The sequence below is a fragment of the Saccopteryx leptura genome, chromosome 4, assembly GCF_036850995.1.
Source record: "Saccopteryx leptura isolate mSacLep1 chromosome 4, mSacLep1_pri_phased_curated, whole genome shotgun sequence".
Lineage (NCBI taxonomy): Eukaryota > Metazoa > Chordata > Mammalia > Chiroptera > Emballonuridae > Saccopteryx > Saccopteryx leptura.
In genome coordinates, this window is record NC_089506.1 from 211,677,126 (window position 1) to 211,700,542 (window position 23,417).

General features: G+C 44.7%; 1 protein-coding gene across 1 annotated transcript in view; it reads left to right on the plus strand.

Annotated features, from left to right (window-relative positions):
- The window catches only part of ADCY9 (adenylate cyclase 9), a 157,125-nt gene that overhangs the window by 121,078 nt on the left and 12,630 nt on the right, over window positions 1-23,417 (plus strand). Inside the window, exons 4-10 of the mRNA XM_066382709.1 lie at window positions 5,635-5,739; window positions 6,649-6,866; window positions 10,434-10,536; window positions 11,315-11,523; window positions 16,162-16,321; window positions 17,263-17,411; window positions 21,679-21,717. Of these exons, the coding sequence (XP_066238806.1) occupies window positions 5,635-5,739; window positions 6,649-6,866; window positions 10,434-10,536; window positions 11,315-11,523; window positions 16,162-16,321; window positions 17,263-17,411; window positions 21,679-21,717 (983 nt within the window). The remainder of the gene's footprint in view (window positions 1-5,634; window positions 5,740-6,648; window positions 6,867-10,433; window positions 10,537-11,314; window positions 11,524-16,161; window positions 16,322-17,262; window positions 17,412-21,678; window positions 21,718-23,417) is intronic.

Consider the following 23,417-nt stretch of genomic DNA (forward strand, 5'->3'; position numbering starts at 1 on the left):
TTTCTCTGATATATTGTTAGCAGAAATTGCCTAGGCTCTGGCCCACCAGTGGCATGTGCAGCCAGGGTGACTTCTGCTCAATTGCAGGTGTTTCCTAGTCTCTCGGAGGTGTCACATATGCATGGTGGGGTTGAGGGCGCTGCTACTTATTTGACTTTGGGCAACCCCCTCTCTTCTCCGCCTCAGTTCTCTTCTGTATAAAATGGGGCTAATCATAGTGTTGGCCTTGTATGTGCTTAGTAATGACCAAATAAAGTGATATAGGCAAAGAGCCTAGGACTTGGAGTGGGCCTCAGTAAGCTCTAGTTGCTATTACTGTTGCATGTTCTTGTCTGCCATGTTCAACCTCAGTTTTGAATTTGGGGAGCAAGGGGTCCTTCTGGTCGCAGGACAGCTTGCCAAATAGTCATGTTCAGAAGACTAAACAGGCAAAGCCAGGGCTTTTTCTGATGTTTCCTCCTTGTTTCTCAGAAAAGAGGCTTCCCTGCTCCCTCCCTTGACAGTTATGAAAAAGGACAGCTGTTAGCTTAGAAATGATTTATCTTGGAAATAGCCTTGGGGAAAACAAAACATTGTATAGCTCTGTGCCATATACTCTGAACAGAATGTAGGGTGCATGTACTGAAGTATGTTAAAAACAAACGCAAATGCACCTAAGAATGTTGGAAAAGTAGTCATAATCTTCCCTGTGAGCCGACGTCCATGTGGGGGAAGGAGCACAGATAACCTGGGGAAATGCCCAGCTTGCTCTTGGGGGTTCTCCAGAGTGGTCTCAGGTTTCCCAGGCACTAGCCAGCATACTCTTTGGCCCATGAAATACTCTGTATGGGGGACCTTAGCTACTCATGATGAAGCTTCCCTTGGTGCCAGTTTGCCAGTAGTGCCACTTAAAAGAACCAAGATGTAGTCCTAACTGCCTTGGACACTTCAGGGGATGAGGCAGAGAAGATCAGAGTGCCAGGATTAGTCCTGAGTTCTTATGCTGGAAAGGAGGCCAGAGAGAGGCTGTATGGTGCTCAGAGGCCGAAGTGCTGCTGTCTGGGTCCCGCTGTTGATGAGCCTTTATGTCCTCAGAGTGATCACTTCTGCCTCTCAGTGTTATGAGGATTAATTGAGATCAAGTACTTGAGACTGCAGACATCACCTGGATAAGGGCCTGATTATCATTCATTGGTGTGCCCTCTGCACATTGCGTTTCTAAATCATAGCAGCTGCCGTCCTTACAACAGCAATCTGTATCTAACATGCCTGCCGCCGTTGCTTCCCTGTAAGTCAGCTGCTCAGACATGCTTCCCAAGGTGGCAGGATATCCCAGGTAGTGAGTTCCCTAAACTGTGAAGTGCTTCTTGATGAGGGCTTCTCAGGGCTGGAGTTACTGGTAGCGGCGCAGGGGGATAGACGGACTTTTAATGGGTTAGCAAACATTTCACAGAGGTGTCTCTGTCTTAGCAAAAAGCAGTTTGTGAGATGTTTTAACAATTAAAATAAAGTTCTGATATAGTTAAAGGAAATGGCTGTTGTTGGTGGAGAGGGGAAGCAAACCCACCTAACCATTGTGTGGTGGGCTCTCCTGGTGCAGAAGGGGGTCTCGCTCCAGATCAGGAGGGAATGTTCAGATATGAGAATGTCTTCATCAGGGTAGATGAATTTCTTGAAGTTCTTTTGTTTTATTTGTTTTAATAAAAAAAATTTCCACCCCCCCAAAAAAGTAGCAGAAGAAGAAAGAACGACACAGAGCAGCATTTTCAAAGCAAGTGCAGAGCTGGTTCTCCCACCCAACCCCATGTCCTGACTCCATGGGCAGAGCTGCCATGGGGGTGCAGGGTGAGCAGTGAGCACTGTTCAGGCCGGTAGGATCCCAGGCATAGGTCTTACTCTCTACTGCTTCACATGCGATCTTAAGAGGCCCCAGACTTCCCTGAATGCAGACTCCCAGACCATTTATGGACACTTGGGTTCTGACAGTTACATCTGTGCCTTTTGTTCCCTGAAGGTCTTTTGTGGGCAATTCTATGAGACTTTACCTCCGTATTAGAACATTTTATCACAGCAGGGGACAGGCTGCATAGCCTCTCTTTGTCAAACTTTGATTTGCCCATCTGTGGAGACTGCTACCCCGGGCCGGTCCCCATGGGCACTCCCAGCCTCCACTGACCTTCCAACCCCTTTGCAGCTGAGACCTTCACACAGAGGGTGCAGAATTGGAGTTGTGAGGCCTTGATTCCTATCCAGCAGATCCTTTGTGGAGGGTGTATACCCTCTGCTGTCCCAATAGGTTCGATAGTTACTGTTATATATTTTATGGCTCTAAATGCATACAGAATCTTATATACATAACACCAGTGTGTTATGGGAATTCCTAAGAAGCAGATGGCCTGTTTTAAAGTGCATCAGGTATACTTGAGGAGAAAAAATACTTAGAAACAAGTGATGCCAAGAGATACCTAAAAAAGAAATGGATGGTTGTGCTGTGTGTGTTCAGAACATTAAATTACCAGATAAAATGTCTTTATTACCAGAGAGAATAGTGAGCAGAAATTTTAATATTAAGTACCAACATTTTTGAAGACTCACTAACACTTGAGGCATTGTGCAGAGCCAAGCTGTGATAAATGCATGCTTATCCAACCCTCACTCACGGCAGACCTCACCAATCACTCCAAGTTCTCCTGTTGGGCCAGGACATGGCCTCACTGTCTTCAGTTCACTATTCTAGGAAGCCAGTATCATTGGATTAGCATCGGTGCACAAAACGAAGCTGATTTAAAATAACTCTGACATGCTTTACTTGTATTAACTTGTCCTTGTAATAATTCTTCAAGGTAGAGACAATTCCTTTTTACCAAGGAGAAAAATGAGACGCAGAAAGAATCCCTATTAAGTGGTAGAACCAGGATTCAGTCCATGACAGTTTGATTCCAAAGCCAGTGACTTTAATCACTGTTACACTACTTCTCTAGTCTTGATATTTTATAAGTGGTTAGAAAAATAGCTGTTTACTCTCTTATCGTGTCTTTACAAGATTGGTGAAAGTCCCTGGACTGTAAGGGTTTGACTCAGAGTCTCTCAAACCGTTCGCATGCCCCAAGCCGTATCCACTCCACCCACAGGCCACACTGCTTGGCCCCTGAAAAGGCCGGTGTTTCCTTAGAGAAAGAAGCAAGTCAGCCACTACTGCCACCCCCAAAGTCATTTACTTCCATCCACACTAGGGGGCGCCCATAGGACCTTGCTGGGCGTGTCTTGGGCACATTTACTTTATTTCTCCCATGGGGGCTGGGAGGGTCACTCCGTGTGTGTGTGTGTGTGTGTGTGTGTGTGTGTGTGTGTGTGTGTGTGTGTGTGTGTGTGTCTGAGTTTTTTGGTTTTGTTTTTTTTTTAAGAAAATCAGTGGCCCCTTTGGTAAAATGTTTTGAGGTTTAACTCATTTAATACTGAGAAGTGCTTTAAAATAATTTTATTGTATGTACTGTATTTCCCTGTGTGTAAGACTCTCCCATGTATAAATGCACCTTAATTTTGTGGCCCGAAATGTGAAAAAAAATATATTACATAAAGTTATTGAACTCAAGTTTTATTCATCATAAAATTCATACAACTCCTAATCACTGTCAATACTCCCATCCATTAGCTTGTCCTCGTCTGTGTCTGATGATGAATCACTATCTTCAACAATGAGCGCAAAAACAAGCACAAAAAAGCAGGAAATGCAAGTAAAAAAATCTATAACTACTGTCTTAAGATGCACCCAGATTTTAGACCCCAAATTTTTCGGAAAAAATGTGGTGTGTCTGATACCTGGGGAAATACGGTATTGACAGTTAGAACATTTTACCCCTGTTACTAATGTCAATTATTAAATAGCTCTAAGCAGGTTTTACGTGGGTGCTGCTGTTTGCCCAGGTATGTGAGTCAGTGATTTGGCCAGCTCTTTTGTATGTATTTTCATTTTTTGATGAATACGAATGGTCAAACAGCTTGTGCGTTACATCAGATTCCCAAATTACACACTTCTTTAGAGTCTTAATTTCTTTTATTTAATATAGTGTAGGCCTGAAATCTAACTGGGGATGTGATCCGGTCACATCCTTATCTTTAGGCACTAAATGATGTTTTTGAGTCCTAATAAATCTTTGCTACTACAATTTGTCTTCCCCACTGGAAGCAGTTAGTTGCTATCTCAATGATAATTCCTAGTTTAATGGATGGATTAATAATAACAGCAAATTTATTAAGAGAGCCAGGAACAATGCTAGACTATCTATCTATTTATCTATCTATTTATTTATTTAATTCTTACTACATATCTTCAAGAAAAGTGTCATCATTCTCTTTTTACAGATGAGAGAACGGAGGTGAGTGATTTGAGCAGTGCCCTCTAAAACAGGGATTTGAGGTGGAATTTGAACCCTGGTTTAAGAGAAAGGAAAGCTTTGCTGCCGTATCTATTCTACCTGTCAGTGTTAAGTCTTAGCTTTTCTTTTCTAGGTCAGCTAATTTCTGAAAGCTTTTAGGGATTCCTAGGTCTACAACAGGTCCCTCTGACTATTCGGCCTATTTAATAGGGTCAGCCCAGTATCGCAGAGATTGCGTAGACCTCGGCTTGTGCAGGGCTCTCATGCAGGTTGTCTCATAGCAGCTTTATTGGGATATAATTCACATACCAAGAAACTTACCCTTGTAAATTATGCAGTTTGGTGGTTTTTGATTTTTTTACAAAGACAAGAGAGAGAATCAGAGGGACAGATAGGGACAGACAGACAGGAACGGAGAGAGATGAGAAGCATCAATCATCAGTTTTTCATTGCGACACCTTAGTTGTTCATTGATTGCTTTCTCATATGTGCCTTGACCGTGGGGCTATAGCAGACCGAGTAACCCGTTGCTCGAGCCAGCAATCTTGGGTCCAAGCTGGTGAACGTTGTTCAAACCAGATGAGTCCATGCTCAAGCTGGAGACCTCGGGGTCTCGAACCTGGGTCCTCCGCATCCCAGTCCGACACTCTATCCACTGCGTCACTGCCTGGTCAGGCGCAATTTGGTAGGTTTTAGTATATTTGCAAAGTTATGCCACCATCACCACAATAAAGTTTAGAACATTTCCATCACCCCCCAAAAGAAAGAAACCGCGTGTCTAATAGACCACTCTCCATTCCCTTACTGGCCGCACCCCGTTTTCTTCTATCTCTATGGATTTACCTTTTCTGGACAGTCTATATGGATAGAATCATGGAATATGTGGCCTTTTGTGTCTGGCTTCTTTCCCTGAATATAATCATTTCAAGGTTCATCATGTTGTAGCCTGAATCAGTACTTCATTCCTGTTGATGGCTGAATAACATTGCATTGTATGGCTGGACCACATTTTATGGATCCATTCATTCATTAACAGACATTTGAGTTGTTTGTATTTTTTTAATGCTTTGCAACATTCACATAGAGGTCTTTGTGGGGTGTGTTTCCATTTTCACTTTGTCAGTTTGTCTTTAACTCATCCTTCCATGGTCCAGGAAGCCTCCCATTTGGTTAGGACCATTCTAAGACAGCAAATTGCAACAATAGAGGATGTGTTTGAATTACATATTGTGGTCGTGTTTTCTGGGTAAGATCCCTATGGTCTGTATTTTTCTTATAGACCTGCCCTTCATGCAGAATCACGTTTGCTCCCAAATCGGAAGCTGGAGCAGAAGGAGGAGCAGTGCAAAACGGCTGTCAAGAGGAGCATAAAAACAACACCAAGGTAACAAGCTGCCGGTTGTCCTTCCTGTCAGTCCCTCTCCAGGCGCATCCACCTGAGACGACACTCCTGTCTTGTCAACTTCTCATTCTGAGAATAACTCCTCTTAAGCAACACTGTTTCATGCCTTCTAGTCCTTTGGGTTTTGAACAGACCAAAACAGGCTGGAGAGTCAGAACTACTCTGTGAGCAGTGATCTCACCCTGAACTGGATGGGACCCTAACAGGCAATACGAGTATACAGACGTGTGGTTAGAGTAATGAGGAAGGCATATGGGGCTGGAAGTTAGACTCAGCATTTGGTGGGATGTGGATTAGCAGAGAAGAAGGGACTTTGGGATAAGAGACACAGCATAAAGGCTTTGGGTTAGGGACAGCAGCAAGGAAACTGCCAGAGAAGTCTCACTTGGAACCAGAGCCAGGACTAAAGTGGAAAGCAGAATAAAGACCAAACCTGAGAGCCAGCCAAGCAGCTATGAAGGCCGACCCTCCCGAGGCCACATCTGTCATCCTCTACCCTCACTCATCTGCCCACAGACCTGTGCAACACTGGGTCAGTCTGTGTTGCAGACAGTCACCATTTCTTAGGCTATCGCTCATGTGGGCTTCTTTTCTCTGGGTCCACCCTTGCACTTCTCCCAAGGCCCCCAAACCTTCCCACAGACCTCTGGAACCCTGGTTCTGTGAGAGCCCCAGCCTCTCTGGTTGCCTGAATGTCTGAGGTGTGATCTGACAAACCAGGGGGATAGGGAGAAGCAGAGGGGTGGAGAGGTTGACGGTTTGGATTGGAACAGAGAGTTGAAGGTGCAGCGTGCAGTCCAGTGGGATCCTAGCGGAGCAGAGGGGTTGGGTGGGAAATACTGCTGCTCACCCGTGGGTCACCTTTGTGTCTGCTTCCCTGTCTTGAGGCAGGCTTCTGGAGGACATAACCCCAAAACGCAAAACGGACTTCTGAGCCCTCCCCAAGAGGAGAAGCTCACCAACAGCCAGACCTCGCTGTGTGAGATCTTACAGGAGAAAGGAAGATGGGCAGGTGTCAGTTTGGACCAGTCCGCTCTCCTTCCACTGAGATTCAAGAACATCCGGGAGAAGACAGATGCCCACTTCGTTGATGTTATCAAAGAAGACAGGTAAGAGCAGAACCATGGCATTGAAATAAAGCTTGCAGGTAGAAGCCTATCTCTTTCTCTGAATTACCTTATCCCTCATGTGTTCTTAATACTTTACTTTGAAGTAATTTGAAACTTACAGAAATGTGGCATGAATAGTACAAAGAATTCCTTTTATACCCTTTGCCTGAGTTTTTAACATTTTATTCTCCTTTCTGTCTCCTTCTTTGTCTATGAAATTTATTTTTTTCTGAACAGTTTGACAATAAATTGAATATATCATTCTCTTTACTCCTTAATACTGTATTTTCTAAAATAAAAATGTTCTTTTACATGATCATAGTTACCAAATTCAGGAAATTTCGCACTGATGTGTCATTTGGTCTAACCTGCAGTCCATATTCCATTTTTGTCTGTTGGTCCAGCATGTCCTCGATAGCACTTTCTTTCCCTCTAGTATAGGACCCCGTCCAGAATCACAGATTGCGTTATGTAATGTCATGCCTCTAAGACAGTTCCTCTGCCATTCTGTGTCTTTCATGATGTTAACATTTTTGAAAAATACAGGCCTGGTTCTTTTATAAAATTTCTGAGGTTGATTTGTGTAATATTTCCTTGTGATTGCATTCTGCCTGGACAGATTCTATAGAAGGGCTGTGCCCTCCGGTATTATATCTAGATGCACCTGGTGCCCATTTGTCCTTCATCTGCATAGTAATTTTGATCAACTAGACAAGTATTGCAGACTTCTCCAGTCTATACTTATGATTTTCTTCTTGTGACTAATAAGTAGTTTGTGGGAAGATTATGTCAATATCACATTCCTCATCAAATTCCCCTAGATTTAATCTCCACTGATGGTTCTTGTCTGTAACAATCTTTATACTAAGACAGTTTAGAATAGTGATTTTCCTGCTCCAGTACCAACTGTACAGTTATCATTTGGTGCTCAGCATTCCACTGTAAAGAAAAGCCCTTCCCCATTTATTTATTCTTTATCTGCCCCCATATTATCAACCTGGACTCATGGAGTCCTGTTCTACTTCACAGAATATAGTCCAGTGCTGTCCTTACTCTAGTTTGATGCTCTAGTTGTACCAACTCTGGACACTGGGAGACCCCCTTCAGGTTGGCTCCTGTGTCCTTTTGACACAACTTCATCATTTATTTTGAGCAATTTCTTACATTCTAGCACAGTGACTTTCAATCCACATGCCATGAGAATTTTTTTTTTCTTTACAGAGACAGAGAGTCAGAGAGAGGGATAAATAAGGACAGACAGACAGGAACGGAGAGAGATGAGAAGCATCAATCATCAGTTTTTCGTTGCGACACCTTAGTTGTTCATTGATTGCTTTCTCATATGTGCCTTGACTGTGGGCCTTCAGCAGACCAAGTAACCCCTTGCTCAAGCCAGTGACCTTGGGTCCAAGCTAGTGTGCTTTGCTCAAACCAGATGAGCCCGCGCTCAAGATGGCGACCTCGGGGTCTTGAACCTGGGTCCTCCACATCCCAGTCCAACGCTCTATCCACTATGCAACCACCTGGTCAGGCCGTATGCCATGAGAATTTTTAAAACATACAATACTTGACTATTTAGTCAAGGGCACAGACTTCTTTTTCCCTTAGATTGTCAAATAAAAAATGACAGCAACCAACACAACAATAGATATCCAGTGTGAATGAATCAAAATTATGCCCATTTTTATTTTTTATTTTTGTCAGATCATCAAAAGATATATTTTTTGGTGTGCTGCAGAATTTTAGTAATTAGTTTATATGTGCCGTGAGATGAAAAAGGTTGACTATTGCTACTCTAGCACAACAGATGTTCCAGGCTCATTTTGTATCTTCACTGACCTAGCTCAGGAATTAGACATTTCTCAAAAGAACCCTCACTCCTTTTAGTGGAAATTGGTTTTGTTTTTTTTTAAGTGAGAGGAAGGGAGATAGTGAGACAGACTCCCACATATGCCCTGACTGGGATCTACCCAGCAACCCCTGTCTGGAGCCAATGTTCAAATCAACCGAGCTATTTTTAGTGCCTGAGGCTGGTGTGTTCTGACCAACAGAGCTATCCTCAAATTTCGGGGCCAATGCTCAAACCAGTTGAGCCACTGGCTGTGGGAGGGGAAGAGGGAGAGAAGGGGGAGAGATAGGGGGGAGAGAAGCAGATGATCACTTCTCTTGTGTGTCCTGACCATTGAGCTATCCAGCAAGGGCCAATTTCTAGCTTAATGTTATCATGGTCAAAGATGTACTCTATGTGATTTCAGTCCTTTTACATTTACTAACACTTTTTTGTGGCCTCACATTGTCTTTTTGGTGAACATACTCTTGCACTTGAAAAATATATTCAGCATTGACTGACAGTATGTTGTGATGGTTGGTCAACATTAGGGGATAGAATTTTCTCTCCTTTGAGTCTGAGATTGTAGTGAGGTATTGCACACTTAACACAAAAAGAGTTCATCTGCCCTGGCCAGTTGGTTCAGTGGATAGAGTGTCAGCCTGGTGTGCGGACGTCCCAGGTTCAATCCCCAGTCAGGGCACACAGGAAAAGCGACAATCTGCTTCGCCCCGCTCCATACCCCTCACCCTTCTCTCCTTCTTCCCCACCTGAAGCCAGTGGCTCAATTGGTTAGAGCGTTAGCCCTGAGTGCTGAGGATAGCACAGTTGATTGGAGCATCGGCCCCAGATGGGCGTTACCGAGTGGATCCCGGTTGGGGCACATGTGGGAGTCTGTCTCTCTATCTCCCCTCTTCTCTCTTAAAAAAAAAAAAAAAGAGTTCACTCTACTGCAAGGAAAGGAGGAAACACAGTGAACCCTACTGTGTGTCAGGTATATGCTAGGCACTTCATCTGATGTAATTCTAGTAGTTATTGTATGAGGGAGAGAGACTACACCCCACAGCTGTATTTGCCTTCTGAAGCCATGTTAACTCTTCTGTAATAGAAAAAGGATATTAATCCGTAAAAGACTGAGTCATATAAAGCAGGTTTGATTTCTCTGCTATTAAAGTCATTTAACATTATCAATTTTCAAGTTTCACGTGCAGTCTGCATTTGTGACATTAGCACCAAAATTGCACTAACTGTAAACACAATCGTTTGATAACAGTCTGTGAACTTCCTTTGAAGTGGTGATTACTGTCAGTACCCTGAGTGACAGGACAGCTGGCTGTGAATTATGTTTTCATTGGAAGCCTTCAGGTCTACACAAGTACTCTCAGTACGGGGATCTGCTGGTCCTTCAGAACGATGGTTTCATAAAACAAAAAAGCTGCTTTCTCTAACTTTGTTTAGCTGGAAGATGTTTTCAAAAGCAGAGTTCCTATGTGTGCTATAATTACGGTGAATGGTCATTCTTTAATGAAGGGGAAACATAAAATGCGTTTATGTTTGGAAATACTTTCTGGAGATATGTTCTAAAAGGGGTGTTCAAGCCATGTCTATAACATGGTGACTTTTAGATACAGTTTTTCTGACATGCTTAATGAATGACATTTGGTAGCTACTTGCGATTGTCTGATAAAATAAATATGATTGTACTTCATGTCAATTGATTGCATTTTCATCTCTTCTAGCTTGATGAAAGATTATTTTTTTAAACCACCCATTAATCAGTTCAGCTTGAACTTCCTGGATCAGGAGCTAGAGCAAGCCTACAGGAGCAGCTATCAAGAAGAGGTGTGTGTGTTCTTATCATTTTTGCTATAGAAATGTGTCATTTTTACTGGAAAGCTCTCAGTTTTGTGCTTTGGAAAGATTTTTTTGTTTTCCTGACTGACAGGAAAACAAAGACTAAAACTGATTTCCCACAATCCATAAGCCCTAAATTGTATCTGTTTGTGAATTTATCTACACAAGGGAGAAAACTCCCAATCTTTCTGCACTCTTTAGCCTGACAACCTGGGCTCATCATTTTCTGGCCCCTTTCTAATGCAGCTGACGCGTCCACCATGAGGCTGTGCACTCCCCTAGGGCCCTGTTTCATGGCTCCCCCAGCACCCTAAGCAGAGCTGGACCCCGAGCGGGCTCCTGACTGAAGGCAGGAGCATCTCTTACTGGCAGCTGGCAGGCCTGTTTTCATCTTCTGCTGCTCCAGTCCCCACCTGCTCCTTCAGTCCTGAGTGCAGCTTTCACACCCCCGAACCTGGGACTCAGCATTCAGCGGAAGCTTCCAGCACGTGGCTTTTGTGCTACTGACTTAATAGACACAGAGTTGTTGACGTTGCCCGTCAGTAACTCACCTTTCAGGCTCAGGATGTAATTAATGCACCTGTGAGAACTGAATGGTGTGCGGTCCTTAACTTCTCTGTGCCTCAGTTTCCTCACTGTGAAGTAGAGCAGTTATCACTCTATACCTGGTTGGGGGTGACAAGTGCTAAGTACATGTCTGGGTTTCTCACCCAAGCTACACTCACAGCATCTCTTCATGCCCCCACCTTTCTCCTACCCCAAACAGGTTATGAAGAACTCTCCCGTGAAGACTTTCGCCAGTGCCACCTTCAGCTCCCTCCTGGATGTGTTTCTGTCAACAACGGTGTTTCTTATTCTCTCCATCACCTGCTTCCTGAAGTACGGGGCTGCCACCACACCTCCCCCGCCAGCCACCCTGGCAGTCTTCGGGGCGGCCCTGCTACTGGAGGTGCTGTCCCTCGTGGTCTCCGTCAGGTAAAGGCTCACCTGCAGGGCAGTTCTCCAGCTTTTAGCCTCTGGCTCCCTCTGCTGGCTCACCAGTTTATGACTGAACAGTCTGCGGCACGGCTGACCAGCGGTCTGAAGCGGGCTGTCTCTGCAAGCTCATTTCAGATGACGGGTCCTCTTTCCTTCCCTCCCCCAGTCCTGCTTTACAGGTTTCTCCCTTGAAGACCCTGGCCCTCGGCACAGGTGGGCACCTTCTTTACCAGAGGGGTCATAGTCCTCTGGAGCCCCGATGCCGCCAGCTAGTCCCTGGATCTCCCAAACCAGACACTTTTAAAAAGAAAAGGTGGGGAGGCCCTGGCCAGTTGGCTCAGTGGTAGAGCGTTGGCCTGGCGTGCAGGGGTCCTGGGTTCAATTCCCAGCCAGGGCACACAGGAGAAGTGCCCATCTGCTTCTCCACCCCTCCCCCTCTCCTTCCTCTCTGTCTCTTTCTTCCCCTCCTGCAGCCAAAGCTCCATTGAAGCAAAGTTGGCCCGGGCGCTGAGGATGGCTCTATGGCCTCTGCCTCAGGCGCTAGAATGGCTCTGGTTGCAACAGAGCGACACCCCAGATAGGCAGAGCATCGCCCCCTGGTGGGCATGCCAGGTGGATCCCGCGGTTGGGCGCATGCGGGAGTCTATCTGACTTGCCTCCCTGTTTCCAACTTCAGAAAAAATACAAAAAAAGAAAAAGAAAAGGTGGGGAGATAGGAAGTAAGAAAGGGAAGAGAAAAAGAAAAGAATTGTATGAGGTGCAGTTGACCGGGGGCTGCCAGCAGATGAGCAGGTGCCTCTCCTGGATGTAAGAGCGAAATGGTAAAGCCCTTAGTAGAAATTATAGGTATAAGTCTCTGGGAGCTTAGATCAAGCAGTGGTTTCTTAGAAACAACACAAAAAAGCACCAGCAACCAAAGAAAAAAGTAGATGATTGGACTTCATCAAAATTCAAATTTTTTAACTTTAAAGAACACCATCAAAAAAGTTAAAGAGAGGCCCTGGTTGGCTGGCTCAGTGGCTAGAGCATCATTCCTGGCCCACTGAGGTTGCAGGTTCAATCCCTGGTCAGAGCACATATGAGAAGCAATCAAAACTAAGGGTCTAATATCTAGGATGTAAGCTCAATAATAAAAAGATAACTTATTTAAAAATAGAGGGAGTGGGCCCTGCCAGTTGGCTCAGTGGTAGAACATCGGCCCGGAGTGTGAATGTTCCAGGTTTGATTTCCAGTCAGGGCACACAGGAGAAGTGACCATCTTCTTCTCCACCCCTCAACCTCCCCCTTTTCTCTCTCTCTCTCTCTCTCTCTCTCTCTCTCTCTCACATACACACACACACACACACACACACACACACACACTCCCCTTCCCTCTTTCCCCCCTTACTCTCCTCTTCTTCCCCCACAGCCATGGCTCTATTGATTCGAGCACATCGGCCCTGGGCACTGAGGATGGCTCTGTAGAGCTTCCATCTCAGACACTAAAAAAATAGCTTGGTTGCGAGCATAGCCCCAGATGGGGGTTGCCTGGTGGAGATCCCCGTCGGGGCATATGCGGAGTCTGTATCTCTCTCCTTTCCTCACTTGGAAAAGAAGAAAAAGCAAAACAAACAAATAAACAAGTAAATAAATAAATGGAATAGAACATTTGAAAACATGTCAACACAATAAATTAAAAATAAAAAATAAAATATTATAAAAAAGAGGGTCTGAATAGACAACGCTGGCCCCTCAGGAAACTGGCCCCCAGCTTGATGTCGGGGTTCAGTCTAGGATTGAGGAAGCTCACAGCTACTCTGGACACAGTCTGCCTGCATCATCTGCCTCCTGGGCACTGTGACACTGGGCCCTTGCACTACAGCCACCTCTTCTGTCCAGCCCTGGCACTCCCAACAGGTCAGCCTGTCAGCCTGGTAGGGTTCCACTAGTAGTTGCCCCCAAGAGCTGGGGATAAAACAGAAACGGGGAGAAGGGCCTTGACCATAAGTCTCTGCTCCTCTTCCCCAACATCCCAGGTTAGGGAGCAATAGCTTCAGGTCTGGCCCTGGGGCTGGGTGACTTCCCCACCCCCTTCATAATCATTGTCTCCGTGCTCCCCCCCTGAGGAGGGAGCTCCTCACAGGGGGGCTCTTTGCTAGGGCTTCCAGAGGCCACACCCTCATCTCCTGTTCCTGGTTCAGGTAACTGAGTACATCCTTGCAGTCCCCCAAATTCCCTTCCCGCTGGGTGGAGTTCTATTCCTGCCTCTCTGTGTCCTTGCTCTGCACCCCTCGCTGAGCTGCCTGGGACCTACTCCCAGATCAGCGCTGCCTCTGGGGAACCCAGACAAAGTCATTCTCTGGCCCTTAGATGGTTTTTTCTTTTTAAGTTTGGTTTTGTGATAATCCCATGATAAGTTGACATCTACAATTCGGTTATCTTTAATAAACTTATAGAGTTGTGCAAACATCCTCATATAATTTTAGAACATTTCTCTCACCCCAAAGAACACACAGTGCCCATCTGCAGTTACGCAGTCCCCTCCCTGCCCCAGCTCCAGGCTTCCGTCTGGCACCGGGCCTACGGCTCAGGGCTCTTCATCTCTCCAAGGCTACCGTTGTCTCCAATCAGTTTTTAAAAACCTGTTATACCATTGTTCACTGTTCCTTTGGACCCAGTTCTACAGAATCTGGGCTCACCCATGCTCAGAGACTGCAGACTTGGCTGTGCCCGGATGCCAAGGTGCTGGGCCAGGCGAATGAAGTAGCCACTGTGCTCCTGAAAGACCTCTGGTGTGGCTTTAAAAGTTCACATGGTCAGGGATTGGCAAAGCCTGGGAGAGGCTGAGACCCTGAAGGATTTCCTCTCTTCCCGCTGAGGACATATATATTAAGAATTCCAGACTGACAAGAATTTACACCGAGGAATATTTAGGTGCTCCAGGGAGGCTGGTGCTGCGGCTACTTCAGTGGCCAGCTCTGGGGTTGGCTGCCCAGTCACAGCTTGGGCTCTTGTCCTTCCACTGCAGCCATCTGTGCTGTGCCTTAAACACGCATGAGAACAGGGGTCTTGCCCTCAGAAACCTGCAGTCCTAGGGATAGGGACCTTTGTGGAGGGCCTTGCAGGCCTGCCTTCTCATGGCTGGGGCTCAGCTCCCTCTGTCTCCTTGTAGGGCTTATGTATTCTGCCTTTAAGCATATTTGTGATGATTCTTGGAAATATTCCAAAGACTCCATTATCCTCTAAGTATCAGGAGGCCAGAATAGTCCCGGACTTAAAAGGGTCAGATGGGACCTGGCTTCACGTGGGACATGGTTGAGATTTGGGGTTTCCTGGTGGAGGCTGAACTCAACCAGAGTGGTCGCTGTTCAGGCCTGAAGGTGCAGGTGCCTGTGTGTGTGTGCAAGGCCCTGATGAGGCTTAGTGTGCTCGGGCTCAGCAGTGGCTCCTAGCCCCTGCAGAAGTGAGGACAGTGGGCTTGGCCCCTTTCCACCCTCCTCAGGGACAGACTCCAGAGAGGGCCTGTGTGCATGGCCTCCCTCCTGAGGCAGACCCCCACGGTCTTCTCTTCTGTCTCCCACTGCTGGAGTCCAGGCTTCCCCATGGCTCTGGGATCTTGAACTTAGGCAAGGCTGTTCTTCCTTCAGGACCATAATTCTCCATCCTACACACTCAGCTCCTTTCTTTATGAAAAACATTTTATGATGTTCACGTCACTATCCTGAAATATAGCCCACCTATACACACAACTTCTAAAAGAATCAATGAAATGTTGTCACTCCATAGGAGGGAGAAGCAACAAGAAAGCCATTTAAAATAAAATATGCTGTGCTTCACCTGGAATATGCTGGGGCACCACCACCTGGAGTTGTAACAGAGACATCAGCTGTCTGCTCTCATGCGCATGATTACTGCGAACGTGACATCTCTGAATGCGCCATGGGCTGGGTGCAGCCTGTGACTTCTGAAATGCCAGACATCTCTTGGTGATGTCCTAAACATAACAAGGGGTAATCTTGCTTGGTCTCCACAGTAGTTTATTCCTGGAAAAGCGTATGTTTAAAAAACACAGAAACCACTTTCTATTTGTAAATGAAACACAACTAGGCTGTAGGCTGAGGTCATTGTCAGCAGGTTTTTCACCTCCGTGTGTGTCCAGGGAGCATGTGGCAGTCGTGTGGAATGCAAGGCAGAACTCCCCTGTACATTGCAGAATGCCTCTCTAGATGTCAGTAGCACCCCTTAATCACTGGGGCAACCAGAAAGGCCCCACAAAACTGAACCACCCACTCAAGACCTCCTGCCCCAGAAGCCGATGGTACTAAAAGGGGCCACCTTTCACAGGGCCTGTTAATATCTGCATGCCTCGTTCTTACCAGCTCCGTTTGCACCTACAGAGGCTTAGGCTTGGCTTTTTACAATCACAGCTCACTAGAATGCAACAAATGAACTTAAGGGACAATGAGCTGAGCAAGTCCAGTGTACTTGCCATCCACCAAGAGTGAGGAGTGTGGGGGGCTCCACCTGTTGTTCCCACCAGTGGCAGCAGCATGGATAAGAGCAGGGAGCAGTGCTGGCAGTGGCCCCTCTACCCCCTTCCCTGGCAGGCTGACCCACCCGCAGACACCCCGGTTCTCCTTTCCCTCCCTGTTACAGGATGGTGTTTTTCCTGGAGGACGTGATGGCTTGTACCAAGCGCCTGCTGGAGTGGATAGCGGGCTGGCTCCCACGCCATTTCATTGGGGCTATCCTGGTGTCACTTCCTGCTCTCGCAGTCTACTCACACGTCACTTCCGAATTCAAGACAAACATACATGTATGTAAAGCCTGGGTGATTTTATTTCTGTGCTCTCTGGATTCCTTCATCACTTAAAAAAAAAATAAGTCTTATGACTTGGGACACCAATTTAGCATAAGCTCTTAAAGAAGTACAATCTCTGTCATTCTTGTGAGCTTGTCTTTTGAAAAGCCTTGCCTGTAATAGAGGAGCAGGCAGGGAGGTTATCATGAAGCCTGTCCAGATGCTCAAGCCTGTCATTGGCCAACTTATGAATGCTGGGTAAGATGCCACCCTGCCCTAGGGAGAGTCCCCAGCACACATGTACTGTCCTACCTCTCTTGGTGTCCATGAAGGTCCAAATCAGTTGTTTTCTCATGTGTTTTATAAGAAGAAGAAATGGTGTAAGCAATACAACATAATGTGCTGGTCTGCAGAACTGACCCAGGTGATTGACTCACACCTGGATCAGCTGCTGGTAATCAGGGAAGGAGCTTCTGAGTTAAACCCTATTGATGAATTAATGCTGTTGTGGAAGGTTTTATTTTGGGTGACAGTGACTGTAACACGAACTACCAGGGCAGCTGTGTTTGATAATTTAACACCAAATTACACTTCTGCTGACAGGCAGTAGGTACCTGATGGAAAGGCTTTTTGAAGGTAACTGGTTACACAATGTAGTTCTTGAATAGTGTAGCCTGCCTTCCCTTTCCTCCAAAATACAATTTCCACACATTTGGAGACTTTCAGAGCCTCTGTAAACTTGTACCCTGAAGTTCTCTGTAATTAACCTAGTGATTCATGATCTGTCCTTGAAACTGCTGGATATTTTTGATATCCGTGATATTTTTATATGACACAGAAGCAGAGAGAAATGATTGAATGGTTGGGCCCAGGGTGCTCCGGTGGCGGGTGGTGAGTGGGCCCCCGAGTGAGGGGCTGGGAGGGGCTTCTCATTGAGCGCCGGCCCCTCGTTGCAGTTCACCGTGTTTGTGAGCTCGGCTGTCCTCATCGCAGTGGTGCACTACTGTAACTTCTGCCAGCTCAGCTCCTGGATGCGGTCCTCCCTCGCCACTGTCGTCGGGGCCGGGCCCCTGCTTCTGCTCTACGTCTCCCTGTGCCCAGACAGGTACGCATGCCACCGCGGTCCAAATGTGCACCCTCCGTGGCAGGGACGCCTTTCCCAGCCCCACTCGGTCTTTCTCAGCTCGGCTTCACAGCAGCTCAAATACCCTCTGCTCTAACAGATAGTCACTGTCACACATGAGATGGCTTTCAGCACACATAACATCAGCAACTTGGTAAAGTGCCCAAAGAGTAGTGTGCAAAAAAAAGAAAAAGAAAATAATTTTAATAACATAACATGTATTTGCATTTAGACACTCTTGGGTGACTACCACTGAGGGACATAATGCAATAGTCCCATGCTTAAACTTATCTATAATGAAGTTTGAATTTAGGAAGGTAGGACCAGATGCTGTTTCGTACAAGACAATGAAGAAAATGAAGGGATAGAGGTATAGGTGGACAAAAAAATGAAAAGGGGAAGCAGGTTCTAACCTTATTTGCGGTAGGGTTAATGTACTAAGATAGATAGCAGACTGTTGAAGCAGAACAAATGAAGAGGTATCACATTCCTTCAAGTGACCTAGGCATTATTCATAAATATTGTGTCATACAGCTCCCCACATTATGACATGAGACATTAGAGTAATAACAAATCACTGGAAATATATTCTTATCTTGATATTCCTCCCCATATCAAATGATACATTCAAAACCAAATGGCCTTCAAAACAATATTACTGACAGGGGCCAGGTGGCTCAGTAGATAAAAGCATCAACCCAGCATGCCAGAGGTTGCAGGCTCGACCCCTACATGTATGAGAAGCAATCAGTGAGTGCACAACTAAATGGAACAACCAGATGAAACAATGAGTTGATGCTTCTCTCTCTTGCCCTACTCCTCTCCCTCTCCCTCTCTCTCTAAAGGAAAAATTTAAAAAAAAGGAAAGAAAACCATATCACTGATAAGGGCCGAGGATAGACTGTTGAGGTGGGAAAAGAACAGAAGCTGTGGGAGAGTCCCCGGGGACAGGGTTAGTTCTTACCACAGAACTGCAAGAATAAAAATATGTAGGATGGCAATCTATGTGCATATTTAAAATACCTTGTATTAATGAAATCGAGTAAGAACCCTTTCATGTGTTCTAATAATTGAATAATGTTTGGTTCTTAATTTGTTAAAATGAGTCTCAATTGCCTGTTGAGATAATATTTGCATCTGTTTTTGTGGCTTTTAACTTTTTTCAATTAAATATGTAGTTGGAAATACAATGGTACTTTGGATAACAGGATGCACACAGTAAGGAATTTATTTAAAAATTCCATGCCTGACCAGGTGGTGGTGCAGTGACTAGAGTGTCAGACTGGGACGCAGAGGACCCAGGTTCGAAATCCTGAGGTCGCCAGCTTGAGCGTGGGCTCACCAGCTTGAGCACATGGTCGCTGGCTTGAGCAAGAGGTCACTTGCTCTACTGTTGCCCCCCTCCCATCAAGGCAGATGAGAAAGCAAGTCCATGAACAACTAAGGTGCTGCAACAAAGAATTGAAACTTCTCACCTCTCTCCCTTCCTGTCTGTCTGTCCCTATCTGTCCCTCTCTCTGTCACACACACACAAAAAAAAATCATGATAAGCTCTTGAACCCATTAAGCTTTCTCCTAAATATAGGACTTTTTGTGTAACTACTTATAAAAATATTTTACTATCAGCATTTTTGAAGAATCACTTATTTCTGATTACACTGGGTTTAGGCTAACCAGATATTTCAGTTACATGGAACATTTCTTCACTGTGATTTGTAGGGACCTGCAGTGTTTCCAAAATGGCCCCTAGGAATAGTATTACCATTGCTGACAACCATTGCTTTAGTAAACTCAAAAGAAGGAAATTCAGTTTGTCATACTATCAAGTGAAATTGCCATAGTCTATCTTTGGCTATAACTGAAGCAGTGGTTAGTAATGAACAGACTAATCCTTCCTTAATTTACTTAATAAAATAATGGCGATATGAAAGATATCTAGTTCTACGCAAATTAAGATCAAAAGGGGTATATAAAGTAGAGCTGTCATTCAGTATTTGAAAGAAAACTTTAATGAGTCGTTAAATTACTTTAAGGAGCCTGATCGGACGGTGGTGCAGTGGATAGAGCATCGGATTGGGATGCAGAGGACCCAGGTTCAAAACCCCGAGGTCGCCAGCTTGAATGCGGGCTCATATGGTTTGAGCAAAGCTCACCAGCTTGGACCCAAGGTCGCTGGCTTGAGCAAGGGGTTACTTGGTCTGCTGTGACCCCCAGGCAAGGCACATATGAGAAAGCAATCAACAAACAACTAAGGTGCCACAATGAAGAATTGATGCTTCTCATCTCTCTCCCCTCTTGTCTGTCCCTCTCTCTGACTCTGTCACTAAATAAATAAATAAACAAATATTTTTTAAAAATTACTTTAAGGAAAACAAAGCCTACTTTTTCCTTTCCATCTGGAATTATGATCATTATAAAGCTCCTTCTCAAGAGTCTGAAATTCAGCAATCTGCCTGTTAACCTTTTAGATCCATCGCAAATGCCTCATCAGCTAGCTATTCAGAGTGTTATTCAGTCACTGGTGTGCGGCTTTCCCACTTGGGTCTAGAGAGCCATTGTAATGGGGGTCCCCTCATCACCTCTTTGCCCAGAGTTTAAATAGCAGATCTTGGGGTTGGGCTGGCAGTTGAATCTCCGCTTGACCCAGTACTCCTCCATGCACACAAGGTCCTTTGAGTCCATTTAGCCCATTATCACTGCTAAGTCTCTACAGGGTAGGGAATATATAGGGTGATGATCAAAAATATAAACTTGACTCCTATAAAGGAGAAGGGACTCTGAGAACCATGGCCAACTTTGCGGGTGCACAGACACATGGATTACAGTGATGTCACAATTATGTCTGGACAGAGTGAGACAAGGATGTGAAGTCTTATAATTTACGTTTTGTGATGTAGCTCTTGCTTTCTTCCCTTTTCTGTAAAGTCATTTAACACATGATGTGATTATAAAAGCCACTCTCATCCCTCCCCTGGCCTTTGCTGCCAGGAGAACTGCTCACAGATGTACCTCATCTGTCTTCGCAGTGAGCAACACTCCCTGGATGGGGAGTTTGAAGTTGATTGCAGGATGGGGTGGCTTCTGGGTGTAATACGGCTTCAAAAGAAGCTGCTAAGAATGTGGAGAGAATGCAGGCTGCGTGTGTGTCCCTTTCCTAACAAGAGAGTTAATTGTGTATGGTTTCAGTGCCCTAAGATTGGGATGTGATGGTTTTGGACACCACCAGTAGCAAAGTCTGGCTTTTCCAGTAAGATGTAATCTGCCAACACTTCTCGCAGTTTCTTTCAAAATTGACTGTTTGTCAGTTGGATTGCTGCTTTAACATGACTGAAGTTTCTATTCTATAGGACAGTGGTCCCCAACCCCTGGGCCACGGACCGGTACCGGTCTGCAGAGAAAGAATTAATAACTGACATTATTTTTGTTTTATTTATATTTAAGTCTGAACGATGTTTTATTTTTTAAAAATTACCAGATTCCCTCTGTTACATTCGTCTAAGACTCACTCTTGACGCTTGTCTCAGTCACGTGATACATTTATCCATCCCACCCTAAAGGCTGGTCTGTGAAAATATTTTCTGACATTAAACCGGTCCATGGCCCAAAAAAGGTTGGGGACCACTGCTATAGGACACCATGATTAACATAAAATATATGCCTTAGAAAATTTTTCTGTTTTATTTTGTTCTTTGCTGACTATGCCTACTTTCCGTAGCTGATATGAAGGCTTTTTAGCTATATTGTTGTTTGTACCTTGTGTTATTCTTAATCAACACACAGTATCAAATCATGATTTAAAAATTAACTGTTAGCCCTGGCTTATGGCACAATGGATAGAACATCTGGGAGCGCCAAGGTTGCCTGCTTGATCTCAAGGGCACCGGCTGGACCCCAAGTCAGGGCTCCACCCTGAGGGTGCAGGTTCAATCCAAAGGGCAATGGCTCAACCCCCAAGGTCGCCAGTTCGAGTCCTGGTCAGGGCACATATGAGAGGCATTCAGTGACACAAATAAGTGGAACAATGAGTTGATGCTTCTCTCTCTCTCTCTCTCTCTCTCTCTCTCTCTCTTTCTCTCTTTCTCTCTCCCTTCCCTCTCCTTTCTCTCTCCCTATTCCCCTAAAGAGAAAAGTTAACTGTGTAACCTGATCTCCACATACAAAAGGAAAGTTGTTTAAACTTGTGTTAGATTGTTTTATATAATGCTTCCTTTGCTTTTCGTAATAATGTATTTCTTTATTTTAATTTCAGTACCATAGAATCACATGTTGGTGCAATACAGAATTTCAGGTAAGGTTTTAACATTTTGCTTATGTCTGAATCAATGAGAGTAACTATTATTACTACTTATCTCTAAACTTCCTAAAAACAATTATATCTTAAATAAAAAGAACAATATGTACATTCTTAAAGGAAAAAATGGAAACTCTACTTGTTAAAATATCAGATCATAGTTATAATATCTTATTGGGAAGGTGAAATGATAGTTAAAACATATGTGAGATTTGATTTAGTTTTACATTTTAGGAGATCTCACCAAAGAGAAGTACTTACTTTATTCCCTAAAATATTTTGAAATAATTGATTAGAAATTTGAAATAATAAGTACTAGACCCTTGCTTTACTATAAACATCAAACTAAATTCTAAGTAAATTGAAGAGCCAGAAATAAAAATTATATAAAACTATATAAAAATCTAGGAAAAATTAAATTAGTTTTCAAGCCTCTAAAACAGAGATAACTTTCCAATCTTACAAATAATAATAGAACCACATGCAAATACAGTGACTTACTGACAGATTGATTGGGGCGATCAAGGAAGGCTGAGAAAAATTTCTGTGGAACTGTTATTAAAAAAAATAAAAGTTGCCTGACCTATGGTGGCGCAGTGGATAAAGCGTTGACCTGGAACACTGAGGTCACCGGTTCAAAACCCTGCACTTGTCTGGTCAAGGCACATATGGGAGTTGATGCTTCCTGCTCCTCCCGCCTTTCTCTCTCTCTCTCTCTCTCACTCTCCTCTCTAAAATGAATTAATGAAAAATTTTTAAAAAATTAATTAAGACCTGTATAATTAAAAGACAGAAAAACTGAAAGATTCACAAGAGGAAATGTAGGTAAATAGATTAAGATAAATATGTTACTACTGAAGTAATTGCACATTGAAATAAACTACAGAATTGCTTTTGGTCTTTTTTTTTTTTTTTTGATTTTTTTTTTTCTTTTTTGCATTCCCCGAAGCTAGAAACAGGGAGAGACAGTCAGACTGACTCCTGCATGTGCCCGACCGGGATCCACCCGGCACGCCCACCAAGGGGCGATGCTCTGCCCCTCCGGGGCGTCGCTCCGCTGCGACCAGAGCCACTCTAGCGCCTGGGGCAGAGGCCAAGGAGCCATCCCCAGCGCCTGGGCCATCCCTGCTCCAATGGAGCTTCGGCTGCGGGAGGGGAAGAGAGAGACAGAGAGGAAGGAGAGGGGGAGGGGTGGAGAAGCAGATGGGCGCCTCTCCTGTGTGCCCTGGCCGGGAATCGAACCCGGGACTTCTGCACGCCAGGCCGACGCTCTACCACTGAGCCAACCGGCCAGGGCCGCTTTTGGTCTTTTAAATCGGATGTTTAAGAAGTTATGACAAACCCAGTGCGGGCAAGGGTGCAGCACATTCATAAATTGCAGGCGGTATTTAATTTTGTGAAGCTACTAAGTACTTAACTAAGTTTATTTAATAACCTGATAAATTAGATGACTGTCCTCATTTTCCAGATGAAGAAACTGAAGATCAGAGACGTTAAGAGCCTGCCTGGGGTCACACTGCTGGTCATTGACAGTGTTTAAACCCTGGCCTCTCTCACAGCTAGGCTATGCTCTGTCTGCAATGTTTCATTACTCCCCAGAATGGTACAGTTGTTTTAGAAAGCAATTTGATAATCTATAAAAATGTTCATAACCTTTTAAGTAAATAATTCTATTTTTTCTTATCTGCTGAGTAGAT